The following is a 22,140-nucleotide window of genomic DNA, read 5'->3' on the forward strand; positions in this document are numbered from 1 at the left end:
CGCAGCTCCCTGCCTTGCAGCTCACAGAAACACGAGGCTGCGGGATAAGCAGCCAGGGCTCAGGAACGTGCCACGATTTGCCAAAATTGCCTAATGAAGCTTAGAGCAGCAACTTCAGGCACTTGCAAAGCATGTAACAAAAGTAGCGCCCTTAGGCAAATATAACCCTAATTTCTTCACATAATAATTAAAAGGGCAAATTTAGGAGAAAATATTAATCCCTGTCCATAGAAGACTTGCGTTTCTCTTTTACTCCAGGCTAGAAATATCAACGGAGTTAAACATTTGTCGACGCTTGCACAAGCACAGCCAGAGCAAGAGAGCTGAGTAAAGGCAAATCTTTCCAAAAGAGAAGCCAGAGCCTGCTGTCGCTGGCAAGACGCGGGGTTCCAAGGAAATGAAGATGAGTGAGATTGCAAAACTGAGATGCCTGCACTTGCAAATTACTTGTAATGGCTCCAGAAACGACTTGTCTAGTGCTGTTGTTTTACCTTTTACCTACCACTAGGTATGCACCCAGCTCATTTAAAGGGCTGTATCGAGACATATAATTTGTTTACAGCTCGTTAATTGCCATTATAATAACAATAGCATGATACATGCGAAAGCACTCTGGCGTTTTGGTGGTAGCATGCAGCAGAGCCTCCCGAAGGCAGCTCATTGCTTGCCCAGAGCCCGGTTGCAAAACACTCTTTAGTCCTATTAGGAGTAATTTCGGGGGCAGAGTGGGGAGCACGAGTCTTCCCTTTGCCACAGACTGCACACACACAGTTCAAACTTGTTTCCTTCCTAATTGTCGGTGAGCAAAGCACAGGCACTGTTCTTTCCATTTAGGTCATTTAGGGTTTAAAAAGGAGCTAATAAGGGAGCCAAGGAATTATAACATGAGGGTGGTTCTCTAACTTCTTCCATCCCAGTTGTAACACATGCAATTGTAGAACTTCTTTTGCAGCAGGAGCAATGCCTCCTGCTTCCAGCAGATGATCCTAAGCCTGGGTACCAGCTCAGAGGTTACTGCTTTCCTTTGGCAACATCCTTAGGCTGACCCCGTGTGCGGGGGTGACAAAGGTGGTGAATCAGCTCAAAAAAAAGAAAAGGGACAGAAAGGAGAACAGGAATTGTATTGCTGGCTCAACCTCAGGTGCTAATGGGAATTTGGCTTGCCAATGCAGGACGCAGATTTTGACTGGGATGCCATGAATCCTGGTAGTGTCCTCTGCTGGCATTTGCTGCTTCTTCTGGAAAAAAACCAACCCAGATCTCAGAAATTGGAAAGGGGCTTTGCACTTACTTTATCTAAAGAAAAGTTTAAAAACTGCAACTAAGTAAAAAGGATTCAAAGCTTTTACAAAATATACAGACAACTATTTCTTTTCACCAGCTTTAGTAAGCATAGCCAGGTTCTGACTGAGGGGTATGAATGCTCTTTTTTGGAATGGAAACATTTTTCCTAGTAGTTTACTATTCTCTGAACTTGTCATGAAGAACAGAGCAGTTGTCAGCAATGCGCCCGATGAACACAAAAATATCTTGGATAAACTCCATCCCAAGATTTTGCCTTTCAAACATTTTTCATTGCAGTAATCACTGTTTGCCAAGAAATACCAGATATAAAGAGAAGAGGTTCTGCTTGGTTCAGTAGTAGATCTAGAACAATTATTTTGTGGTTACAGAAAAAGCCTTGCTGTTTTCACTGTGTATCTTGAGAAAAATTCTTTCTTGCCAAGAGATTTTATGAGAAGCACAGGCTGTGCCATAAAATCATGCTGTATTCTTCATTTAATCACAGGGAGCTGATATAAAATGCAGACACTGAAGGCAAGAGATGAAATCTCACGACTTTGTGTGAACCCACTCTTGTGGTGGAGGAGAACTCCTGACTTTGGTTTTCACTGCAGTGATGTGCAAGTCCCGACAAACACTTTCAATCCATAGCATCTGCACAAGTTTCATGCTACAGCTCCAGAGCCAAGTAAACATCATATCACAGCAGGATATGATGGATTTCCCATCCTTGTGACATCAGCTCCTTAGCAGGGCATTTAGTGGCTGAATGCTTCAGTCATGAGTGTGGCCTCTTTCTTGGTCATTTTTCCCAACCTGACTCCAGTACCAGGCTCTTTCTGGCTTCCCATGCAGAGCAGAAATCCATTTCTGTTTTCCCTGGAGCCATTACCAGATCTGTGTCTGTGGCCAGGGCTGCCTTGCAGGGGGTTTCTGCAGCAAAGGGAGAGGCACCAACACCGACTGCGTCAGCCACAGCACATTTGGCAAAAGCCCTGCAATGTGTTTTATGCAGAGAAAAGTCTTCAGCCCTCCTAGCCTGGTCTTGCGAGGCTCCTAGCTGAACTTAGGTGTCTCTGCCTGCAGGTGGTTGTCCTCTAGAAGAGTCTATGGGCACATGGCAGAAGATGGCAACTTGGTCTGTCTTCCAGAACTACTCGAGGTGCTGCAACTGCAAGAGAGATACAGCAGGATTTTTCCAGAAGCAACTGGAAAACAAACCTAGGACAGAGCTCACCAGGGCTCTTCCAGATCATCCCTCTCTCTGTAAACCAGATTTACATATCTTCCTCTTTTGGTTTTTTTTCCCCCTAGGATGTGCTCCTGTGGCAGCATGAGTGGCACTGGATACATCTGGTATATCTTGAGGAAGCCAGGTTTGATAAGGATTGCTTTCCCTGGCTTTTCAAAGTGAAAAATTTAGGTTTTACTGTGACCATGTGCAGAAGTGTGCTTTTTGGAGTTGTCACCATCATCCAATGCACTTGGATTTTGCTTCCACTTGGACTTTTTTCCCTGTGCTCACAAATGGTGTCGCCATGGAAAGCTATTAGGCACCTTGCATCTTCCACTGGAGCAGACATCACATATGTTCAGAAGGGTTATCTTTGTTCCCTCACTTATGCCAAGCCCATTAATCTTGATCCAAAACAAATTAAAATGTTGTCATCCACACTGGGGCAGTTGCGGGGCGGGGGCTGTGTGTGTAATGTACCAAGCTTCCACTGTTTAGGGTGTGCTTTGTTACCTGGAATAAATTAGTTACAGTTTCTTGATCTACAGTATCCAGCCGTTGTGTAAGTCTGGAAAAGCCTTCTGTTGTTACACAACATGGTTGGTATCTCCCCATCTATGATACAGCTGTGCAATCAAAGCTGTGTTGTGAGCACGGGTGCGTTTGTACACCGCACATCCCTCTTCCTGCCCCACTGTGTGCAGGCACACACCAAACACCACCTGCTTGTTTGGGCACACAGGGAACAATCCTCTTTTTCCCCACAGACTGGGAGGGAACTGAGGTCAGAAGCTGAAGCAGCTTCATGACAATGATTTTGGTTTGAACTGCACAAGTGGATGCTGTTTTACTACCAGCCCTTACCCCAAATTCCAAATGGCCACACATCCTCTCTCCAAAATGAGTCTTGCAAATGGAAACGTGGCTTCTGGACCAGCTCTGCTTTCCACTCCTGACATTTTTCATCTGGGATTCATAAACCCTGGTTCATTCCCATTTATGTCACATGAAAAGAGGAGAAGAAATCCTGCTCCTGCTGGCCACACATGAGCCCTGGCCAACCTTTGTACCCGGGGGCAGCAGAGGTGTTGCCAGGCAAGAGGTTTTGCTCCACCCAGAGAAGGAAGTGAGTCAGGTGCCACTGTCCATGGGCACGTGGGGTCACTGGTGCTGCCTGGGGCTGTGGGACAGAGCGAGTGCCAGCTCTGCTGCACCCACCTCTGGGAGTGGGAATGTGCAGTCTGATAATATGAGGGGGTCTTATTCTCAACAAGCTCAACACTTTTTCTTTTTTTGGGGGAAAAAAATGAAAAATGAGGAAACACGTAATCTGTGTACCTTCTCCTGCACATGCTGTGGATGTGCACGCAAGGATGAAGAGCCGTGCATGGCTGTGTGTACCCTGCTGCCAGCGGCTCCCAGCAGCTCAGGACTGGCACCAGTCCCAGAGCCTGACAAGGCATTTCAGCTTTGTTGGAGCCCTTGGCTGCACATCACCAGAGCCCACCCCTGGTCACTGACATTGCTGTCTGTCTGTACAGCCACAGACCTCAAGCTGGGATCAGTATCTCCAGACACAAACCAAGTGTGGACACCACCAGCATGTGGCAACACAACTCCCTACATGGACCCTCAGAGGAGAGCAATAAAGATCAGAGCTCATAATTTTACAGACATGTAGGGACCAGTCCTCATCCCAGAGCTCTTGCAATGGCTCACAGGAGAGGAGAGAAACCTCAGCAAATGTCTCCTGACTGTGTTCAGGTCCTCAGCTCCCAGGCTAACTTATGCCTTCTGATTTCAGTGGAAGATCTGGCTTGAATGAAGCAGGACACAGCCACACTCCAAGCTGCACAGTGGCAAAGAAGACAGCAATCCTAAATCTCCTGAATCCCAGCCTTGTGCTCTTTCTTCCCAAATTCATGAGTGCTTAATCTTTGAGAAGCTTATGCTAAGATTTTCATGTTTGTTTAAAGTTTTAAAACAAAACCTAATCACCTGCAGGCAATCCTACATGGCATTTTTTTTTCCAGTCCCAGATGCAAAACAACCCTAAACCTGCTCTGCAGATCTGCTGACACAGAGGAGATTAAATGCTATTTTGCTGGTCTTTTTAAACCCCTTATTGATTTTTTTCCTGGGTTCACATAGGGTTCACAAGTGAGTGTTGATCCTCCGAGTATGACTGTCCATTTTATGTACCACTTTCTGCATTAAAGGACAGGCTGCAAAAAGGGCAATATGGACAGTAATGCTGAAGGGCTTGCTCATGGCCCAGAGCCCCAGCAGCTTCATTTGAGATGTGTTTTTCACCTGATATAGTTAAAGCATCACAGAAGGTGGTGTGGAGGTCACAGCCATTTCAACCAAGCATGGTGCTATTGCCTGAGAGAGACATGAATCCAGAGCAGTTGGCCTTCTGTGGGTGGCAGAGGGGAAGGACCAACATCCTTTTGGACCTGCTGCCACACCTTGGTTCGTAATTGCCTGATTGACCTCCACACCAAGAGGTCAGACTCTGTCCCCAGGGTGTGGGCACAGAGCCGCTGCAGGAGGCACAGGCACCCTCTGGGCACCAACGCCCTGGGGCTGGGGCCCTGTTCTGCAGATGTGAGAGCAGGGCTGCCACCAACCCCAGCTGTGCTCAGAGACACCCACATGGCGCTGTGTCACTGTCTGGGAAAAAGGACACCACAGAAGGGAGACCCAGGAGCTGAGCTCAAGTGTGAGCCTTCATCATCCTCACAGCTGGAGGATCAACCCTGTCAGCCACATCTGCTGGAGGTGCTGCCTGGCTCCCAAGCCATCCCCTGGCTCTTGGTCATGGCTTTGCCAGAAATCTCATTCTTTGAAATGCAGCATGGAAACTGGAACAGCAAAGGGAAAGAGATGAACATACTGAAAGACAAGATGCTGCACAAAGAGCTTCACTGGCAATTTCAGCATAAATGGGTGGTATCTGCTGGTACCACAAGGAAGTGAAAATGAGGTCTTATTACAAGTGTGATTACACTTACAGTTGCCTGGGCTACAGGTACACATACAAATGAAATAAAAGAATCAGGTATACCTATAAACAATACATAGAATCACACAATAAATAAGGTTAGAAGGGACTGTCTGGCCCAATCCCCACCCAAAGTACAGCCAGCTCTAAAGTCAGGGTAAGCCTTTGTTGGGAGAGTTTTGCACATCCCTGCAGGAGACAGCTTGACCACCAACCCTGTGAAATTTTTTTGCTAACGCTTAATTGGGATTCCCTTGTACATAACTTCTGTTTGGTGCCTCTCATCCTGTCACTGTGCACTTCCTAGGTGAGTCTGGCTCTGTATTTCCTGCAAGGTAGCACTGAGGTCTCCTTTCAGCCTTCTCTTCTTCAGGCTGGACAAACCCAGCCCTCTTGTCCTCTCCTTGTATGCCACATCCTTCTGTTGGACCTGCTCTGGTGCCAAGGACCCTACAGCTGGACACAACACACTTAGATGTGGCCTCCCAAATGCTTCGTGTTTTCCTCCAGAGAGGGTGAAGATTTGTTTGGTTTGTTTATAATCTAGGTTTTCTAAATTTAAGAGGTCTTACTTTTCCAGCTAAAATACACTACTAACTAATGCTGGGCAAATGACACTCAGAAAGGTCCTCCAGCTGACCCCACGTGGCTGCTCCCTTCTTCTTGGCTGGTTTCTAAATTGCCAGAGCAGGGAGACTCCAGAACAACCTTTTATTGAGAGAAGTAGGACAAAATTCAGCCTAATTACCACTCTAGCAGAGCTAGGGCAGTCTGAAACAGAAACCTACAGCGAGCTGTGGGCGATGGAAGAGGTTGCCAGCCGCGCACAGGAGTCTCATGATGTCTTTAAGCCCCTACATTCCTCTTGGCCGTTTTCAAAGGCAAAACCTGTGCTTGCCCTCACCTCCGAGCCCGCACAGCGGAGCACAGCCTGCGGCAGCGCTCTCGGCCCGCTCCGCTCTGGTGCCGCTCCTCTTTTCCTGCGGATCCGCGGAGCCACGCCAGGGGAGCCAGCGGCTCCTCGCATCCCGCTTTGCTCCCCCTGCGGGCACGGGCACTGCTCCCACATGCATCCTCTCTTCCACGTGCTTCATTTCCCCCATGGTCTGACTTACACCTCCTTTTTTTGCTTTTCCTTTCGTAGCAAACTCCACCTTGGCTCTGCCAGAGTGACACGGGCTCCAGCCCGGCAGGGTGCGCGGTGCTTTTCCTCTGCTCCTTCCCTTCAGGGCGGCCTCCGAGCGCTGGGAAACATCTCAGTGAGAGCTGACCGGCACTGAAGGCTGAGCTGGCTTTTGTTCTGATAAGGAATCAGATCGCATAAACGCTATCAGACATGATCAGCTGCATGAGCTCTGCCGGCAAGTTCTTCAGCAAGGAGGGCAAACCCTCGGTGCTGTGCTCGATGGCAGAGCCAGAGCTTTGTGCATTCCTTGGCCAAGTCCTGTCGCATTTGGGGCAGGAACATTTGCCTCTGGGCAGGGCGAGCAGGGCAGGGGCTCTGTGGCCAGCCTTGCAAAGCCTGGCTTGCTCCTCTGTACCCTTCCCCTGGGACTCTCTATCTCCATCCATCCATCCATCCATCCATCCATCCATCCATCCATCCATCCATCCATCCATCCATCCATCCATCCATCCATCCATCCATCCATCCCTGCAAGTCTGAGGCAATCTGAGGCACGTGGCCAGCCTCTGGAGCAGGAGCCAGTGCTCACCAGCAGTTCCCAGCCTCAGGATGTTTCCCTTTGAACAGCTTGACAGCAAAAGCTTTCATCCTGGAGAAGACTGACTTGCATCTGCGGCTCGTCCGCCCCTCTTCCTGGGATTTGCACACCAGTGGCTCAAACCTGGCTTTGGCTTTAAGGTCGAGTGCTTGAGTGGGGTGGATCTGCCAAGGTGGCCTTGCCCAGCTTCAATCCCCTGCTTGAAAGGTCTCAGAGGGCAGCCTAGGATATATGGGATGCCTTATGGCTGAATTGCACCTTGGCAAAACAGCTTATTATTCATCCTTCAGGGCCAATTGCTGGCTATCATACAGAGCAGGGGCAATTCATGAAGAAGAAAAGGCATCTTTTTAAAAAATAAAGTGGTTTGGGTTTTTTTTTCCCTTCAAAGAAGCCTGCAAGGCAGAATGGCAGCATGCATGAAGAGAACATTTATGCAGACGAGCAGCGTGGCCTATTTAAGAGCAGAGTGAAAGAGCAATTATTCTGCAGCTCCATTCTGATGTAAACCAAAAATAAAAAATGTCAGGACTCGGCAAAAGGACCACACACAGCCAAGGAAGCAGCACTGGCAGTGGGGGAGTTACACTGGCAAAGGGACCCTGAGTGGGCAGCAAATGAATGCTGAGGCTCCCACTCACAAAATCACCAATCCAGGGTTTGCAGGAGCAATTGCCATGGGCAGGAGCATTAAAACCCCTCTGCAAGGCAGGCTGGAGGCAGTAGGGAATAAAGCCAATTGCTGTTGTACTCATTTCCCATCCAGGAAGTCAGGGCTAACTCTGCTCTCTGTTTCTGGCCAGCTGAGCCTGCACAGCCAAGGCTGCACCTCGGACAAGGCACAAGGCAAAGCTGTCCCTAAGTCCTATAGGCACAACCCAGCACCTCTTAGGAAAAGACTTTGGAAGCCTTTGCAGAAGCCACCACCAATTTTTGGTAAGAGAGAGCCATCAGTTTTGCCTACAAAACAGCTGCTTTCTCATTTTTTATTTTGACCCTTAAAGGAGCTTTTATTTATCCAGGTTTCAGAGAGGGCAAGAGGAGACTAAGCTTAAGGGACAAGGGCAGCTGATCTGTTACACAGATTTCTGAGCAGAAACCTCACCAAGTGAGCAAGAACAGCTCACAGTGGCAAAATACCTGCAAGGTTCAGCACAGGTGGCCCTCCATCCCCACTTAGACCCTCCACTCTCTGCAGGGGTGATGTACAGTGGAATTCCCTGATCCTGTGCGTCTGAAAAGTGATTCTTAACAATTGACCTGCACTTGTGAGCTCCGAGGCCCTCAGAAGCAGATTCCCAGTTCCCTGCTAAATGGCTCCCAGGTAGTTTAAAGTTAGCTCTCCTCAAGTCCAGAGTGGCAACTCTGCTCTCCTTTTTCCTCATTACACTGAGAAACAAAGTCAACCATCTCATGATCGCTGTGGCCCACCGTGCCATCCCCCACGAGTCTCTCCTGCCCACCTTGGGGCAGAGGGATCAGCTGTGTGCAGCCAAGCTCTGTTGTGAGCCCCATCCCACTGCCAGCAGGATTCAGGAGCAGGGATGTAACCCTGGGCTCCTGACACCAGCTGGACACATTTCTCCCAGAGCAAATGCCTGTTGGAGAGGAGAGGATTCATGCTTTCAGCTTCACACTGCTGTTTACCATCAGTGCCATGGGGGACAAAAGCATCTCTGTGTCCCATGGAGCCATGGAAGTAATTCTACAGAGAACTCTTCAGTGCTCAGATAACCTGAATCTTGAGACCTGTCTACATAGTGTAGCTGCCTCCTTGAGTCATGGTCTGTAAAGTCAGACAAAGAAAGAAAAAAGCCCCCATGCCCCAAACATGCCACAAAGAGCTGGATACTGGGAGAATAGGACAGCTTTCCCTCTGATCAGGACAGGGAATGACGTGCATGGCTGCATTCACCCTTTCTCCAGCAACATGTTTAGAGCAAAGGAAAAAGCACTAGAAAGAGGAGGGGAGTGCACAGCACCAGAGGCAGACAGGAGCCCCATCAGAAGCAGTGATGTCAAGCTTGGCTATCAGACTCCAGCAGGTGTGCCTCCATTTGGATGCAATGCCATTTATAGGTAGTACAACTGAGGGAAAATTTGATAAAAATAGATAAAATTGGCAATCAGTGGAGAGCTGATCATTTTGCCCATTGGTAAAGGGCCTCCTTCAGCCCCATGGTCTCTCACTGCCACCAGAGCCACCCACAGCTACTTGTGGCAGCAATGCAGAGAGAGAAAATAAAGCTCCAAGGCATACAGGAGACATCCACATGCCTGGAGAGGCAGCTGAAGGCCTGCTGGGATGTACCCAGGTTCCTCAAATGATGCTGGACTAATTTAATCCAGCCCCCTGTCTACACCAAAAAACAGCATTAAGTAGGACAGGAGGAGACAGCAACTCTTCAAAGAATTGCAATGACAAACACCAAAGGGGCATGTCCCACAGTTCTTGCTTTGCCTGCTTAAAGAGGACATTTGTATCAGCAGTGGGAATGACAGGCCACCAGCTGGAGCACAGTCTGTGGGACCTCTAAGACCTGGCAGCCCTGGCTAGGCTGGGGCAGGAGATGAAGAAATATTCCCACCTCACCAGCATTCTCTGGGAGCTGCTGGAGATGCAGAATCACAGAATATTCTGAGTTGGAAGGGAACAGGAAACATTAAGAAACACAAACAAAAGCCTTGAAGGCGGAGACAGGGAAGGAGTGAAAGTTGCTTGGCTTGTGATTTGTCTGTGTACATTAATCTGGAAGCTTTTTGCTGCTGTTCCCTTTTCAGCTGTCACTTCAGCATGAAGATGTAAAATTTTAGAGGGAAGGAGAAGCACTCTCAGTCTACCTTCAAACCACATGTTGTAATTTTGTTTAGAATGGAACAAAGAGAAAAGCCTGGCAGGGAAGGACATCATCAATCCCTAATGCTGGTGGTGGCTTCAGAGCCCTGTGGCCCAAACAGACGCCCCAGGCACCTCAGGGAGGACAAGAAGGCAGTTTCCAGGCAGAGGAAGCAAGACAAGGGCACTGCTGAGCCACTGAGGTTCACCTGCTGTGCTGGGTGAGATTTCCACCAGTACTCATGTCCAAGCCTTGTGCTTCTCCTGGGCAGCCAAGTCTAGCCCTGCTTTGGCCTTTGGGCAGCAGAAAGATCCAGAACATGCACGTGCACTTCTACCATGTGCCACTCCCGTCTAGAGCTCAGCCACTCTCCTGCCACCCACTCAGCTCCAGGAACCACTGCAGTGACAGCCTTGCCTGTGCTCGAGTTTCCACTTCAATCCCGCAAGGGACAGAAACCACAGCAACGCTCCTGCCCAGTGCCCCATGTCCTGGGCACAGGCAGGCCCTGGCTCCCCACTGCAGCTGATGCTCCCCACGGCTCTGAGGACAAGGGCAACCTGCTGGATGCTCAGGAGAAACTCAGTCTGGAGAGAGAGTTTGTCTCCAGCTACAGTTTCTGAGCTTTTAAAGCCCTTTGAGCCAAAACATGACATTATCCAAACAGAACATGATGCTACAATAAACAATACAGAACAAAAATACATAAACTAATTAAAAGTGAAATAACTTACAGCCAGCGAAACCCAAAACAGAAGGATGGAGCAAGGTCATTGTGGACACGCCGAGGCAGACAAACAGCAGCATACGAGACTCACAAGGAGATGAAATTAAGGGAAAACACAGGAAAATGGCATAAGCAGGGAAGAGAAAGTATTGTCCAACTCACCCAGCAGCAGGCCTGGAAGCAGGGATTTTGTGGCTGATCCCATTGCCTCACTGTGAGAGAAGTGAAGCAAGAACATGGGAAGTGGTAGCACAGTATGGCTTGTGGCCAAAACTTAAATGAGACCCAACAGAGGCAGCACAATGGAAGCTGAGATGAAGGGGAAAATGACCTTTTTCATTTGGATAAGTGTGCCCAGCTGAGCCCAGGTTGTTCTTCACATGTGCTATTGCACACCCCACTGGTGAGAGCCCAGCCAGAACCACTCTGCTCTCCACAGATAAAACAAAGGGCAGGCAAAGCCCTAGACTGGCAACAAGGAGCCTGTAGGATTAGAAGTCTCTGGAAATAAACAAACCACCACTCAGTGCATTTGCATTCACATTTGTGAGGCAGCACCACAGGATTATTGCTGCTCCTTTTCTCAAGGAGGGAAAAGTGACATTTTAGACACTGAGTGCTAACAAGCACAGGCAAGTGAGTTTTTAGCTGAGACTACAGTATCTGTAAATTAGAGAACTCTATTTTGCTTTCTTTGATAAGGCAACTGCAGTCTGATGCCAAATCTGCCCTCTTTCACCTGTCCCTGCTGCCTCAGGCACACGATGTAATACCTTATTTTAATAGGTCTCAGGTGAGCAATGAAATCCATCACCGCACAGTTCGATGGCCTCCTCACTGCTGCACAAACACTCATGTGGGAGTGTGCCTGCAGAGCTCTGTGGGCTTCACTGGAGGGCCCCAACCAGCGCCAGGTTCCTTTGGCTCTCCATTTGTTGTGTGACCAAAATCAGTTCCAGAGTACCTGGGACTGGATTTGAACCTGAACCAGCCTTAAATAAACAGTACTGAGTGACTCTATTAGCTACATTTTAGTCTGAGTCTTTGAAGCTTTCCTTCCCTCTCCCCATCTGTGTTCTGCCCTCTGCAATCTGGGTGACCTCCATCTTTATCTGCCACCCTCTCTTTTTCAGTCCACAGCCAAGACCGCAAGAAGGAAACCATGACTTACCTGGGAGGGATTTTAACACAGCACCTTGCAGAAGGGACCTCACCGAGATGAGGAGATGCTTGCCAGGGGGCTGCAGGACAGCGAGGCTGCCCCGTGAGGGAGAGGGCCCCCAGCCTTCCCACAGCCCCCAGATGGACACAGGTGCATGAACTGCCCCAGCCCCAAGAGCAGCAACGGGGCAGGCCCAAGGACCTCCCCAGGGTCTGGGCAGGAGCAGCAGGAGAGGGAAGCACCCAAACCATGGCCCTGGGAGCCACCTGGGCAGGCCTGGCCAGCACCGAGCCGGGCCGAGGCACACGGGCGGCACCGACGCCCCTGGCTGAGCTGAACCGGGGCTGCTGGGCCCGGGGGAGGCTGGGCGGGCCCATTAAGGCCCATCGGTGCCCCCAGGGCCCAGCCGTGCATTTTGTATCAGCTCTGGCTCGTTCTCCTCTCTGCTTTGTGGAGCAGCCGCCCCGCTGGAGCTCGGCTTGCACAGCGGCCGGTGCAGCGCAGCTCCCGCTCGGGGACAGCGCAGGCAGCGGCCGTGGCTCCCCGCCACCCATCCCTCCTTCTCTCCCTCCCTCCCTCCCTCCGCCGCCTTTCAACTCTCACGTTTCCCCCTATCAAAGGCACGGCCAGCTGTAAAAATAATATCCTGGCATGAATGGAGCAGTACGGCACAATATGCAAACACCTCAGCAGAGCAAAGCGAGGCTGTGTGCGGCGCGAGCGTTTAAAGCAAAATTAATTTTGTTTAATTTTATTAAAGAACCAAGGGAGCTTCCCAGCTTTTAAGTGGCAACAGGAGGAGCCTGGCATGTCCCTCCATCAGAGACAGACGGGAAGAGCTCGTGGACCAAAGGGAAGAGAGCATATGGAATGTGTTACACATGTCTGTCATTGAAGTAAGGAGCTTTAAAGTGCTCCGAAGGAAACTAGATACATTTCCAAACAAAAATAGGCTGAAAAATACAGGGTGAGTGACAACACCCAGTGGGGAGGGGAGAGGGCTCCCATCGCCTTCCCTCTGAGTGAGAAAGCCTGAAGCACTAAAGTCTTTTGAATATGGAAGTTGTCTAAAACTGGTTAAAGATGTGCACTGAAAGATGAAACTTTAGGGCATTAATCAAGAAGGCATTGTTTGGCAATTAAGAAAGTAAGGGCCCAAATAAATGGTTAAACTTTCTAGGAGCCCACGCTCTGCCTATACACACCATTGGAAATGTTAGGCTGGCTTCACCCTACTGCATCCCAGCCCAGGCTCTACTTGTTTGCAAGAAGACCACTGGCTAGGTACTTTTAACATGGATCCAAAACCAGAAACAAATGAAGTTTGTAAATGAAGCTTCTGTAGCACGGAGCACCAGCAAGCAGTCGTGGTCCCCCGGTGGCTCCTGATCACAGCTCCCACCCCTCTGCCCGCAGGATGCTGACCCCCACCCCTGTGCAAGTCAAAACCTGCTCTCAAGTGCTGTGCATGTCACTGCCACTGGCCAGGAGGTGGCATCCTCCTGCCCGAGGGCGTCCCAGGTGCTCTGGAAAGAGCCCGAAAGTGAGGGCAGGTCACCAGCTAAATGCAGGTTGAGATGTATCCTGCAAGCCGCAGGGCGGTCCCTGCTGACGGGGCCTCAACACCTCCTGCTCCTCTTGTCTTTGCTGATGGGGCTGTTGGTGCAAATGAAAACAGGGCTCACACAGGTGCCTGAAAAAGCTTCAGAAACGGCACATCAGCATTCTCTTCCTTCAAGCTCCCTGCCAGGTTTTGGGCAGCAGTCCCTGCATGCTGAGCCCAAGGGCAGAGTGCTGGTCAGGGCATGAGTGCCCTGCTCCTGCCAGTCTGCCCTGGGCAGTGAAGCACAGCACCTCCCACCAGCTGTCCCACACAGGCACCAGCATTAGGAGCCTGCTGGCAATAGATGGCAATAAAAGCATTATCATATTCCATAGTCAAGAACTAAACTTAGGAAAATGCTGCTGTTAGTCTCCAGCAGCTTGGCTAGACATCTCTGGCTTGGACAAAGTGGCAGCTTTGTCACCTCAGGGCAGCTGCTCTCCCCAGTGGTGCTGGAGGCATGACAGCCTTTGGGAATCAAGCTTTAGCTGTAGAGTATCCAAGCACATTTGCTTTCCTGTTTAACTCTGAATTAACATCCTGTTCTTTGCCTCTTCCAACTAAGAACATGCTAGAAATGAGATATCCTTCCTCAGCAAGGAAGAAAAATGTATTTTCAGTGTGCAGTGCAAAGTCCCAGCTCCCATTTAGCTGCATTTGCAACAGCAGGCACTGGCACAGGCTCAGACTCTGATAGCTACCCTCTTGCACTGGTTATTTTTATTTTGAATTAGCAAGTTGTACTATCATTTGGGAGATTCCCTATCACAGATTAAATAATTTCAAGTAGCCCTCCACGTCCTTCATAACAATGTTTAAGCCATGAACCCTAACATTACAGTCTCTGCCACCTTCATCATGTGCATGCCTTTAGCACAAATGGGTAAGAGACTTAGAAAGGCTAACCAGGGCAAAAGTGAGATGGAAAAAAACCCCAGCAAACATAAATGAGAAATGGAAAAAAAAAATCAAAGGGAGACAACACTCTTCTGAGTGTCTTAGCTAGCTCTGTGTAGCCAAAGCAATTATGAACACATCATAAGGTTTTGAATGTATTGTTCTAGTCTGTCCCATGCCCACATAGCTCAGCCCTGTGCAGACTGCTGGAAGGGCTCATCTCCTCTGTCATGTGTCTCATCTGGCCATCTGCACTGTGGTGACATGCAGAATTCAGCTGGTTTTGTACCAAATTGATGCAGTTGCTCTTTGAAGTTCTGTGCTATGAAATTGATCTGAGCTGTGGTAAGAAATCAAGTGATGTGTGGAAATTGTCTCTCCCCAATGCCTGTTCCTATTTTTTTGGTGCTGCTGTTGCTTTCCCCTGTTCTCCTCTCCTCATGTTACTGCTCTTTTCATCTGTGATCTTTATTTTGTACACTGACAGAGGCCAGGATTTACATGCCTGGTTTGAAATACCCAGGAGGCCTTGGCAAGATGTACCTCAGAGCCAATCTGGTCTTAAAGGAGCAATTAAAATAAGTCCCATGATGCTTTCATCCAGAAATCTTGAGATTGCTAAGCTGTCTGCTCTTTTGCTGAGGCATGTGCATATCCTGTAAAAAACATTTTAAAGAAAGGAAAGGAGCATTCTGATAGCAACACAATTATTTTTATGACATTATATTTACTCAGCCTAGACATGCCATCAGTTTCAAATCTTATTTTTGGTAAAAACAAGAAAAAAATCTGAAGATGTTGAAATGGCATCAAACTACAAATGATGTAAAAGACTATTTCAATGTAATGTTTGATTATATAAATTATATTTTATTATGTATCCCATATTTTTTAAAGGAGTTCCTAAGCAGTATTTTAACACCAAAGCTAAGTGGCAAGTAAGTTTTTAATGCAACAATCTCCATCTTTCCATAGGCACACCAATGAGCATTGGTAGGAGTTAATTCTTATCTTTGTATCCATCTTCAACATCCTCTGCCTCAGGATAAAAGCATACTTTAAAAGTCAGTAAAAATGGACATTTTATATCAGAGGAAAGTTCTAAGATAAATGCACAAGTGGTTAAGATACAGCTTTCCAAGTTCAGCACTTTTTTCAGCCTCTGCCTTTGTACCTTGTGCTATTGACTCATTCATGTAACAGTGACCCTGTACACCAGTCAGGGAACACATATCAATATTAAAAATAATAGTTTTATTATGTTCTGTCTCAAGGGCAAACTGTTCCTGAGCATGAGATATTCCAGATAATGTCTGATCTGTGGACCTTCAGGCTAAGTAGAGAGAGGTAAGACATTACCCTCAAAGATAACCAGACTGCCTCAGGAATTACTCCCAGAAAAAAAACCAAAAAAACCCAAAAAATACCCCCAAACCTTCAGAGTGCTCAGAAAGCAATTTTCATTGTATGAATACAAGATTCTAGAATAATTTTAATCCTCAATAGTTCTTAAGACACAGCTTCCACATCCAGCTGCAATTCTCTGGGTCTTCAATATTCCTTATGACACCTGGGCTATTCTAGCTCTGGTTTGGGTTGGCAGGGACCTTTCAAGGTCATCTATTCCAACTTCTCTGTGATGAGTAGGGACACCTTCCACTAGATCAGACTGCTCAGAGCCCTACCCAACCTGACTCTGAATGTTTCCTGGGATGGGGCACCTACCTCCTCTCTGGGCATCCCATGCCAGTGTTTTACCACCCAGAGAGTAAAGAATTTCTTCCTATTCTAAACCATCCTCCTTTTAGTTTAAAACCACCTTCCTGGTTAGGCATCCTTGAAGTATCAGAGGCCACAATAAGGTCTCTCCAGAGCCTTCTTTTCTCCAGGCTGAACACTCTCAGCTTTCCAGCTTTTCCTCACAGGAGAGGCGCTCCAGCCCTCTAATCATTTTTCATGAACCTTCTCTGGACTCAAGGTCCACATCCTTTTTAAGTTAGGGAGCTGTCCCAGAGCTGGACAGTACTCCAGCTGGGATCTCACCATAGAGTAGAGGGGGAGAATCACCTCCCTCAACCTTCTGGCCACACAGTTACCATTCTTATTTTTTCGAGAGGTAATAATAGTATGCTCATCGTGTGAGAAAATACATAAACATGAGAAAACTCAGCAGAAACGAGCATTACAGGATCACAAGTCAAAGCTTACTTAGATGGCATGAGGATGCTGAAACCAAGTTAAACTGAAGCATCTGAGATTACCTCAGTTGCTAAAATATGGTGCCAATAATACCAAGGTTATGGGTTTGATTACTTTAAGAGCTGGACTTGATCCTTGTGAGGCCCTTCCAATGTGGAAAATTCTGTGATTTCGGTGATCTTAAGTGGTACCTCAAAAGTTCCCATATATTCCACTGGTGGAGTTATGCTGCCACCTATTGTGAGGATGAATCTGACACATGTTATTTTGCTAGGCAACGTTTGCAATAATCATCACTTCTCTTCTTTGTATTAGAAGTACTTTATTCTGAAATATCTGCTACTGATCAGTGCTGGGGAGAGGCTGCAGGCGTAGGTGGCCTTTCAGCTGGACCAAATACAGATGTTCATACACTCTGATGTCTAATCTACCACATGCACAGTTTAATTTGGCTCTGTCTGCTGCTGTCAGCTCAAAAGCTGGTCCAAAATGAGAACCCTGCTTGTCTACTCGGATCAGTGGTCGAGGAATGCAGCCATGGGCAGAGAGGCAAAGTGCTCCAGCTCTAAGATGTGCTTTTCCTTCCTCCCTCATGCGAGGAGCACAGGGCTATAGGTTGGTTCCACAAAACTGAGACAGCACTTGAGCTGTAGTACAAACACACGACTGTGCCTTTAGGACCCCTCTTCTTTCCCCCAAGCACAAGGGCAGTCCATGTGGCCATTATATCTATTGTGCCCGATTCCAGCAGCTGCAGTCACCAGCCCTGAGCAGGAAACTCTGTTTTTCCTGTGTGCAGAATTTAGGCAAACTTATTTCAGGAGAGCAGCCTCAGAAGGCCCAGTCCAGCACACCTCCAGAGGCTCACACCATGAGCAAAGCTGAAACAAACTACAAGAGTACTTCCATCTCTCTAAAACTGAAGTAGCTTGGCACTGGCCAAGTTCTGCAGTTCTCAATGTACCCTTCCCCACCCTTTTACTTCCCCCTCTGCCTTGGCAGAACACAGAGATGCTCTGTTCCTTCACCTCTCCAGCAGTACCAGCTAAGCCAAGACCCAGACACTAGGCCATCCCCACCATCCAAAGGTCACTCAGCTGGGAAAATGAGGCCATATGTTCAGCCACAGCAAGGGGCATCATCACACTCCCTTGTGCTCCCTCCTTCCCATCCTCCCCAGGCCTGCCTCATTATTCATTTTTTCTTCCAGCTTTAGGGACCAAATGGTTCCAATCCAGAGCAGCACTGCAAACCAGGAGCAGCACAGTACTCAGGAGTGACTCCTGGACAGCCTGGATAGCTGCTCAGGCCAACCAACTAGTGGGTTTTCTCATTTATCTTTCGGGCATTCAGCAGCTTCTGCGGGAGGGAGAATCTCTGCAGCTGCAGCTGGAGTGAAACCTGATTGCACAGACAGCAGTGGTGCTGCCAGAGAAGAGAGGACAGTCAGGCACGAGTGCTGTCACCTCTCCAGCAAATCAAGCACCACAAGTGTGAGGTGTTTCTGCTGTTTGCTCTGCCACACGGAATGTATTTTCACACTTCTGAGTTGAGTCCAGCCATGATCTGTCAAAGGCAGGGCTGCTTGCAGTATGGAGACAAAGGAGTGTACCAGCAACTCAAGATGGCACTGAAAGCAGGAGATGGCATTTTCAGAGTAGTATCACCTTTTACAAACTCCTTGGACAGGTATTTGCGCTTCCTCGAGTCCAGGGAAGGAACATGGGCCACTTGCAGTAATGGAAACTGTGTGATGGTGTCTGTGTGACTCCTGGGGTCAATACCCCACCGTGATTATAGGAATTGCCAGGAAGGTTGGGGTTATGGGCAACTTTCAGCCTCCTCATCACCTGCACTGGTATCTCCAGAAGTAGGTTGTTCTGGAATAAAAAATCCAAGGGGATAAAAAAATCGAGGATAAAAATCCAAGGTGGTCTGTGGGACTTGGCTCCATGGATAAACTGCAGCCAAGCAGTAGGAATTAGAAGTTCTCCTTACAGCAGAGTGAGATCAGAGTCCTCAGTACTCTTCCTAAGCACAACCTGAGCACATCCAGACACTGCATTCCTAGCAGACCCTTCCATTGCCCTGATCAGGCAAATTTTTCCAAGCTTCTTTCCTACTCCTGGCAACTCCTGGCACCCTTCCATTTATTTTAGAAAAAGAAGATCTCACTTTCTTTTCACTACAGATCTCACTTTTCACTAAAGGTCTCACTTTATTTTTCACTACAGGACTAGGACACACATTATTTGCATGCAGTAAAACAACAACAAAAAAGCACATTTAACCTGGATTTTAGCCCAAATCCAGGAGCCATCAGGTTAGGATAGGCTTATCTGATCTGAAAGGGATGAGGTCCAAGTCCTAGGCCTGTCACACAAGGGCAACCTGTTTCTAACCAGGAGATTTCCTATATCTTAAAAAAGTTTAAATCAAGATATAATATCTTGACTTCAGACACAAGACTGACGTCAGTTAAGTCAAATACTCTTGGCTTTGTCTCAAAAGTGACAAATTCCACCCAAAGTGGTAGCTTGCCAAAACCTCCATCATCCCATCCCTACACCCAGCAGCAGTGATTCATCGTTCTCAGTGATAAAGGACAATACACTCACACAGGTACTTTTTTTCTTTTTTTTTATTGCTGTTAATTCAAGGAAAAAGGTTGCATAAAATCCAATCTCTTCTAGAAATATAAGTGACCTTTCCAGTACATTTCAAATATCAAAGTATATGGTAAACATACAAATAAAGAGAAGGTAACATACCTCCTATTTACAGTACAGTATTTTAAATCATAAAATAAGTTCCATAAAGTACAACTGGCAGGTAATTCACAATACAAGTCCATTGGTGGTTTAACACCCTCACTTCAACTCAAACGCAGTTCAGTCATTTCAAGTGGTCCAAAAATACCCAGATCAAATAAAAATTTTAATCAAAATAATTTTCATTTACTACTTAAACTTTTTTTTTTTTTTTAAATTAAAGCTTTCATCTACCTCCCTCCCCTTCCCCCCCCCCCTCCAAGAAAAAAGTTTCAAAATGTACACTGGTGCTATAAATATAAATGCTATCTATGAAGAAATGTAGTAATCAAGCTTTTTTTTTTCTTCAAGTTTTTTGTTTGTTTAGCAATTTATTAGACAGCTGAACCAAAGATTGATTTTTATTTCATCCCTCTACCGGACACTGGGTCTGATTTTAAGAAAAAAACATTTCTGCCATGAACTGTGAGGAATGCCAAACCTTATGGATATACAGTGGTAGTTGTTCATCGGTGTTGAATGCAGCAGTCAAAAAACACACTCGTCTTCCAGATAACCTCAGTGCACTTTAGGAAATCAAATATTACCTGGAAGCAATTTAGTACATATATTGGCTTTTAAAAATAAAATAAAAAATACAGCAGCATTAAACTTACTTACTCATGATACTGACATGTTTAATACCATCTTAACACTCATTTCAGTCTTTCACATTATACCGTAATTACGCATAGTGGTAAATTGTTATAAAATAGTGACTTTCCTATTTGGTAGACAGGTTCTAATACTAATACCTGACTATTTTGTAGAAAACCATAGCTTTTGTTCAGTTTGAAATAAAACATTTACATTCTAAGTACAATGCAACACTGTAATAGTTTAGGAAAAAAATATTCAATCAAGTAATGTTCATTCTGTGTTGACACGATGTAGAATAGCTTTAAAAAAGGAAAAAATGCTGTCAACTTTCATTACAAATGCAAACACACTGAGTACAACATTCATACCATTTTTTCACCTTTGTTGCTGAACATACAGGCTAAAAAGCTACAAGGGAAGAAAAATCTGTCAATTTAAGCTCGTTCATTGTTCTAAATCTGTTCCAGTCCACACAGTTTCAGCCCCTTCCTGCTCTATGTATTTTCATTTGTTTGGGCCCCTCGAGAGCTGCGGATCTGTATTATTATCAGGTATAGTACACATACACTGTCATGTTTTCCTTTGGACTCTGCTAATAGGATGTTTGAACATCTCCTCTCAATTCATGAGCATTAAATTTAGAGTACGGGCAGGGTCTGTATGAACTGCTAAACACTCATGTAAGTCCAATGAATCCATGTGGACAACCAAGGAAAGTAAAGAAAACAGCAGCATAAGGGGAACAGGGAGGGAGGGAAGAAGATTGTGGTGGGGAACATGACCAAGTTTCTTCTTTCACCATGTGACTGCTCCACCAGTGATGTCAGAGGTCAGAGGAATTTTTTTAAAACTGCAGTAAACATTGCACATGTCTCAAGTCTTCAGTGCAAAAGCATGGTTCGAATGCTCTGTCTGATTGTTTGGCTGTGTGTGTGAATTACATGCATTACGCAAGCCTCTTGTAGAACCAGGAGGAGACCAGGGACTCAGCCTTCTTCTTTTGTACGGAACAGAGGTGCAAAAGCCATGAAAAATTCCAAAAGAATATAAAACCGGGAATGTCCCAAAACACAAGACCAACCTCCCCCTCCCACACACACCTTCCCCCAATTTCCCAAGCTTCACTTTAAGTAGGCAATGTTTACTTGTTTCAGTCTGCAGAATCCAAGGTATCATTGGAAGGGGGAGGGGGAGGTGCGTATCTCAGTCTGTAAGTGCCTAAAACAGGAAAGAGAACTACTAAGTCACTGCTCACAATTAAAATGGATTACAAAACCACTACAAGGTATCAAAATGGACATGCTCTTCAAAAGGCACTATCATCCTCCAGTCCTTTTAAAGTAGGTCCTCAGACTTAATCCTATTTTCTTTCATCCTCTTGCTAGAACTGTAAGTTTTAAAAAAAGATAGAGTGTAGATATAGTACTTGAGCTCTACTGGAAAAATGAAAAGATGGTCCCCTCAAGGTTCATCTTTCCTGTTCCGGTCCAATCAAACTACTAAAGTCAGAATGGGAACAAGGGCAAGAATCAAAAATAGATTGTGCTTGATGCAAACCCTGCATTTTCCCCATTCTTCTGGACGGAGAGAGAAATGGGAGCTATTCCTTTTATATTTAGCTCCAACCAGTTTCTGCCTTTTTGCTGCAACTTGTCCGAAAAGTTAAACGTATTGCGTGATGGGGCACAGAAGGATGGCTGATTGTGCAAAGGTAAGCCCTAAAAAATGCTAAATATCAAATGGCCAGTCTACTGGTTTTTCTTTCAATTCTCAGAAGTTTAAGGAATCCAAGGTCATATCATAAACAACAACTGATTTCTTTTTGCCAATGAATTCCCTCAAAAAGCACCCCATTGAATGGGAATGGGAAAATTGAAACAACATGCAAGTCTCGACATAATGCCAAAACCAAACCAGTGAAAAAACAATGACAATTTAGGACTGGTATCATTTTACTTTCCAGCTCTGAACTCATTTTTAACTTTACACTGTGAGCCCCGTTCCCTCGCACTGTTCTACAAGATTTTCAGGCAGAGATAGGATACTTTGCAGTTTT

General features: G+C 46.7%; 1 protein-coding gene across 2 annotated transcripts in view; it reads right to left on the reverse strand.

Moving 5' to 3' along the window:
• Positions 1–19,300: 19,300 nt before the first annotated feature.
• ZCCHC2 (zinc finger CCHC-type containing 2) overlaps positions 19,301–22,140 on the reverse strand; it is a 44,204-nt gene continuing 41,364 nt past the window's right edge. For both annotated transcript variants that reach the window (XM_058024597.1, XM_058024589.1), the window contains exon 14: positions 19,301–21,302. In XM_058024597.1, the coding sequence (XP_057880580.1) occupies positions 21,235–21,302 (68 nt within the window). In that variant the 3' untranslated portion in view covers positions 19,301–21,234. The remainder of the gene's footprint in view (positions 21,303–22,140) is intronic.

This window comes from Melospiza georgiana, chromosome 1, assembly GCF_028018845.1.
Source record: "Melospiza georgiana isolate bMelGeo1 chromosome 1, bMelGeo1.pri, whole genome shotgun sequence".
Lineage (NCBI taxonomy): Eukaryota > Metazoa > Chordata > Aves > Passeriformes > Passerellidae > Melospiza > Melospiza georgiana.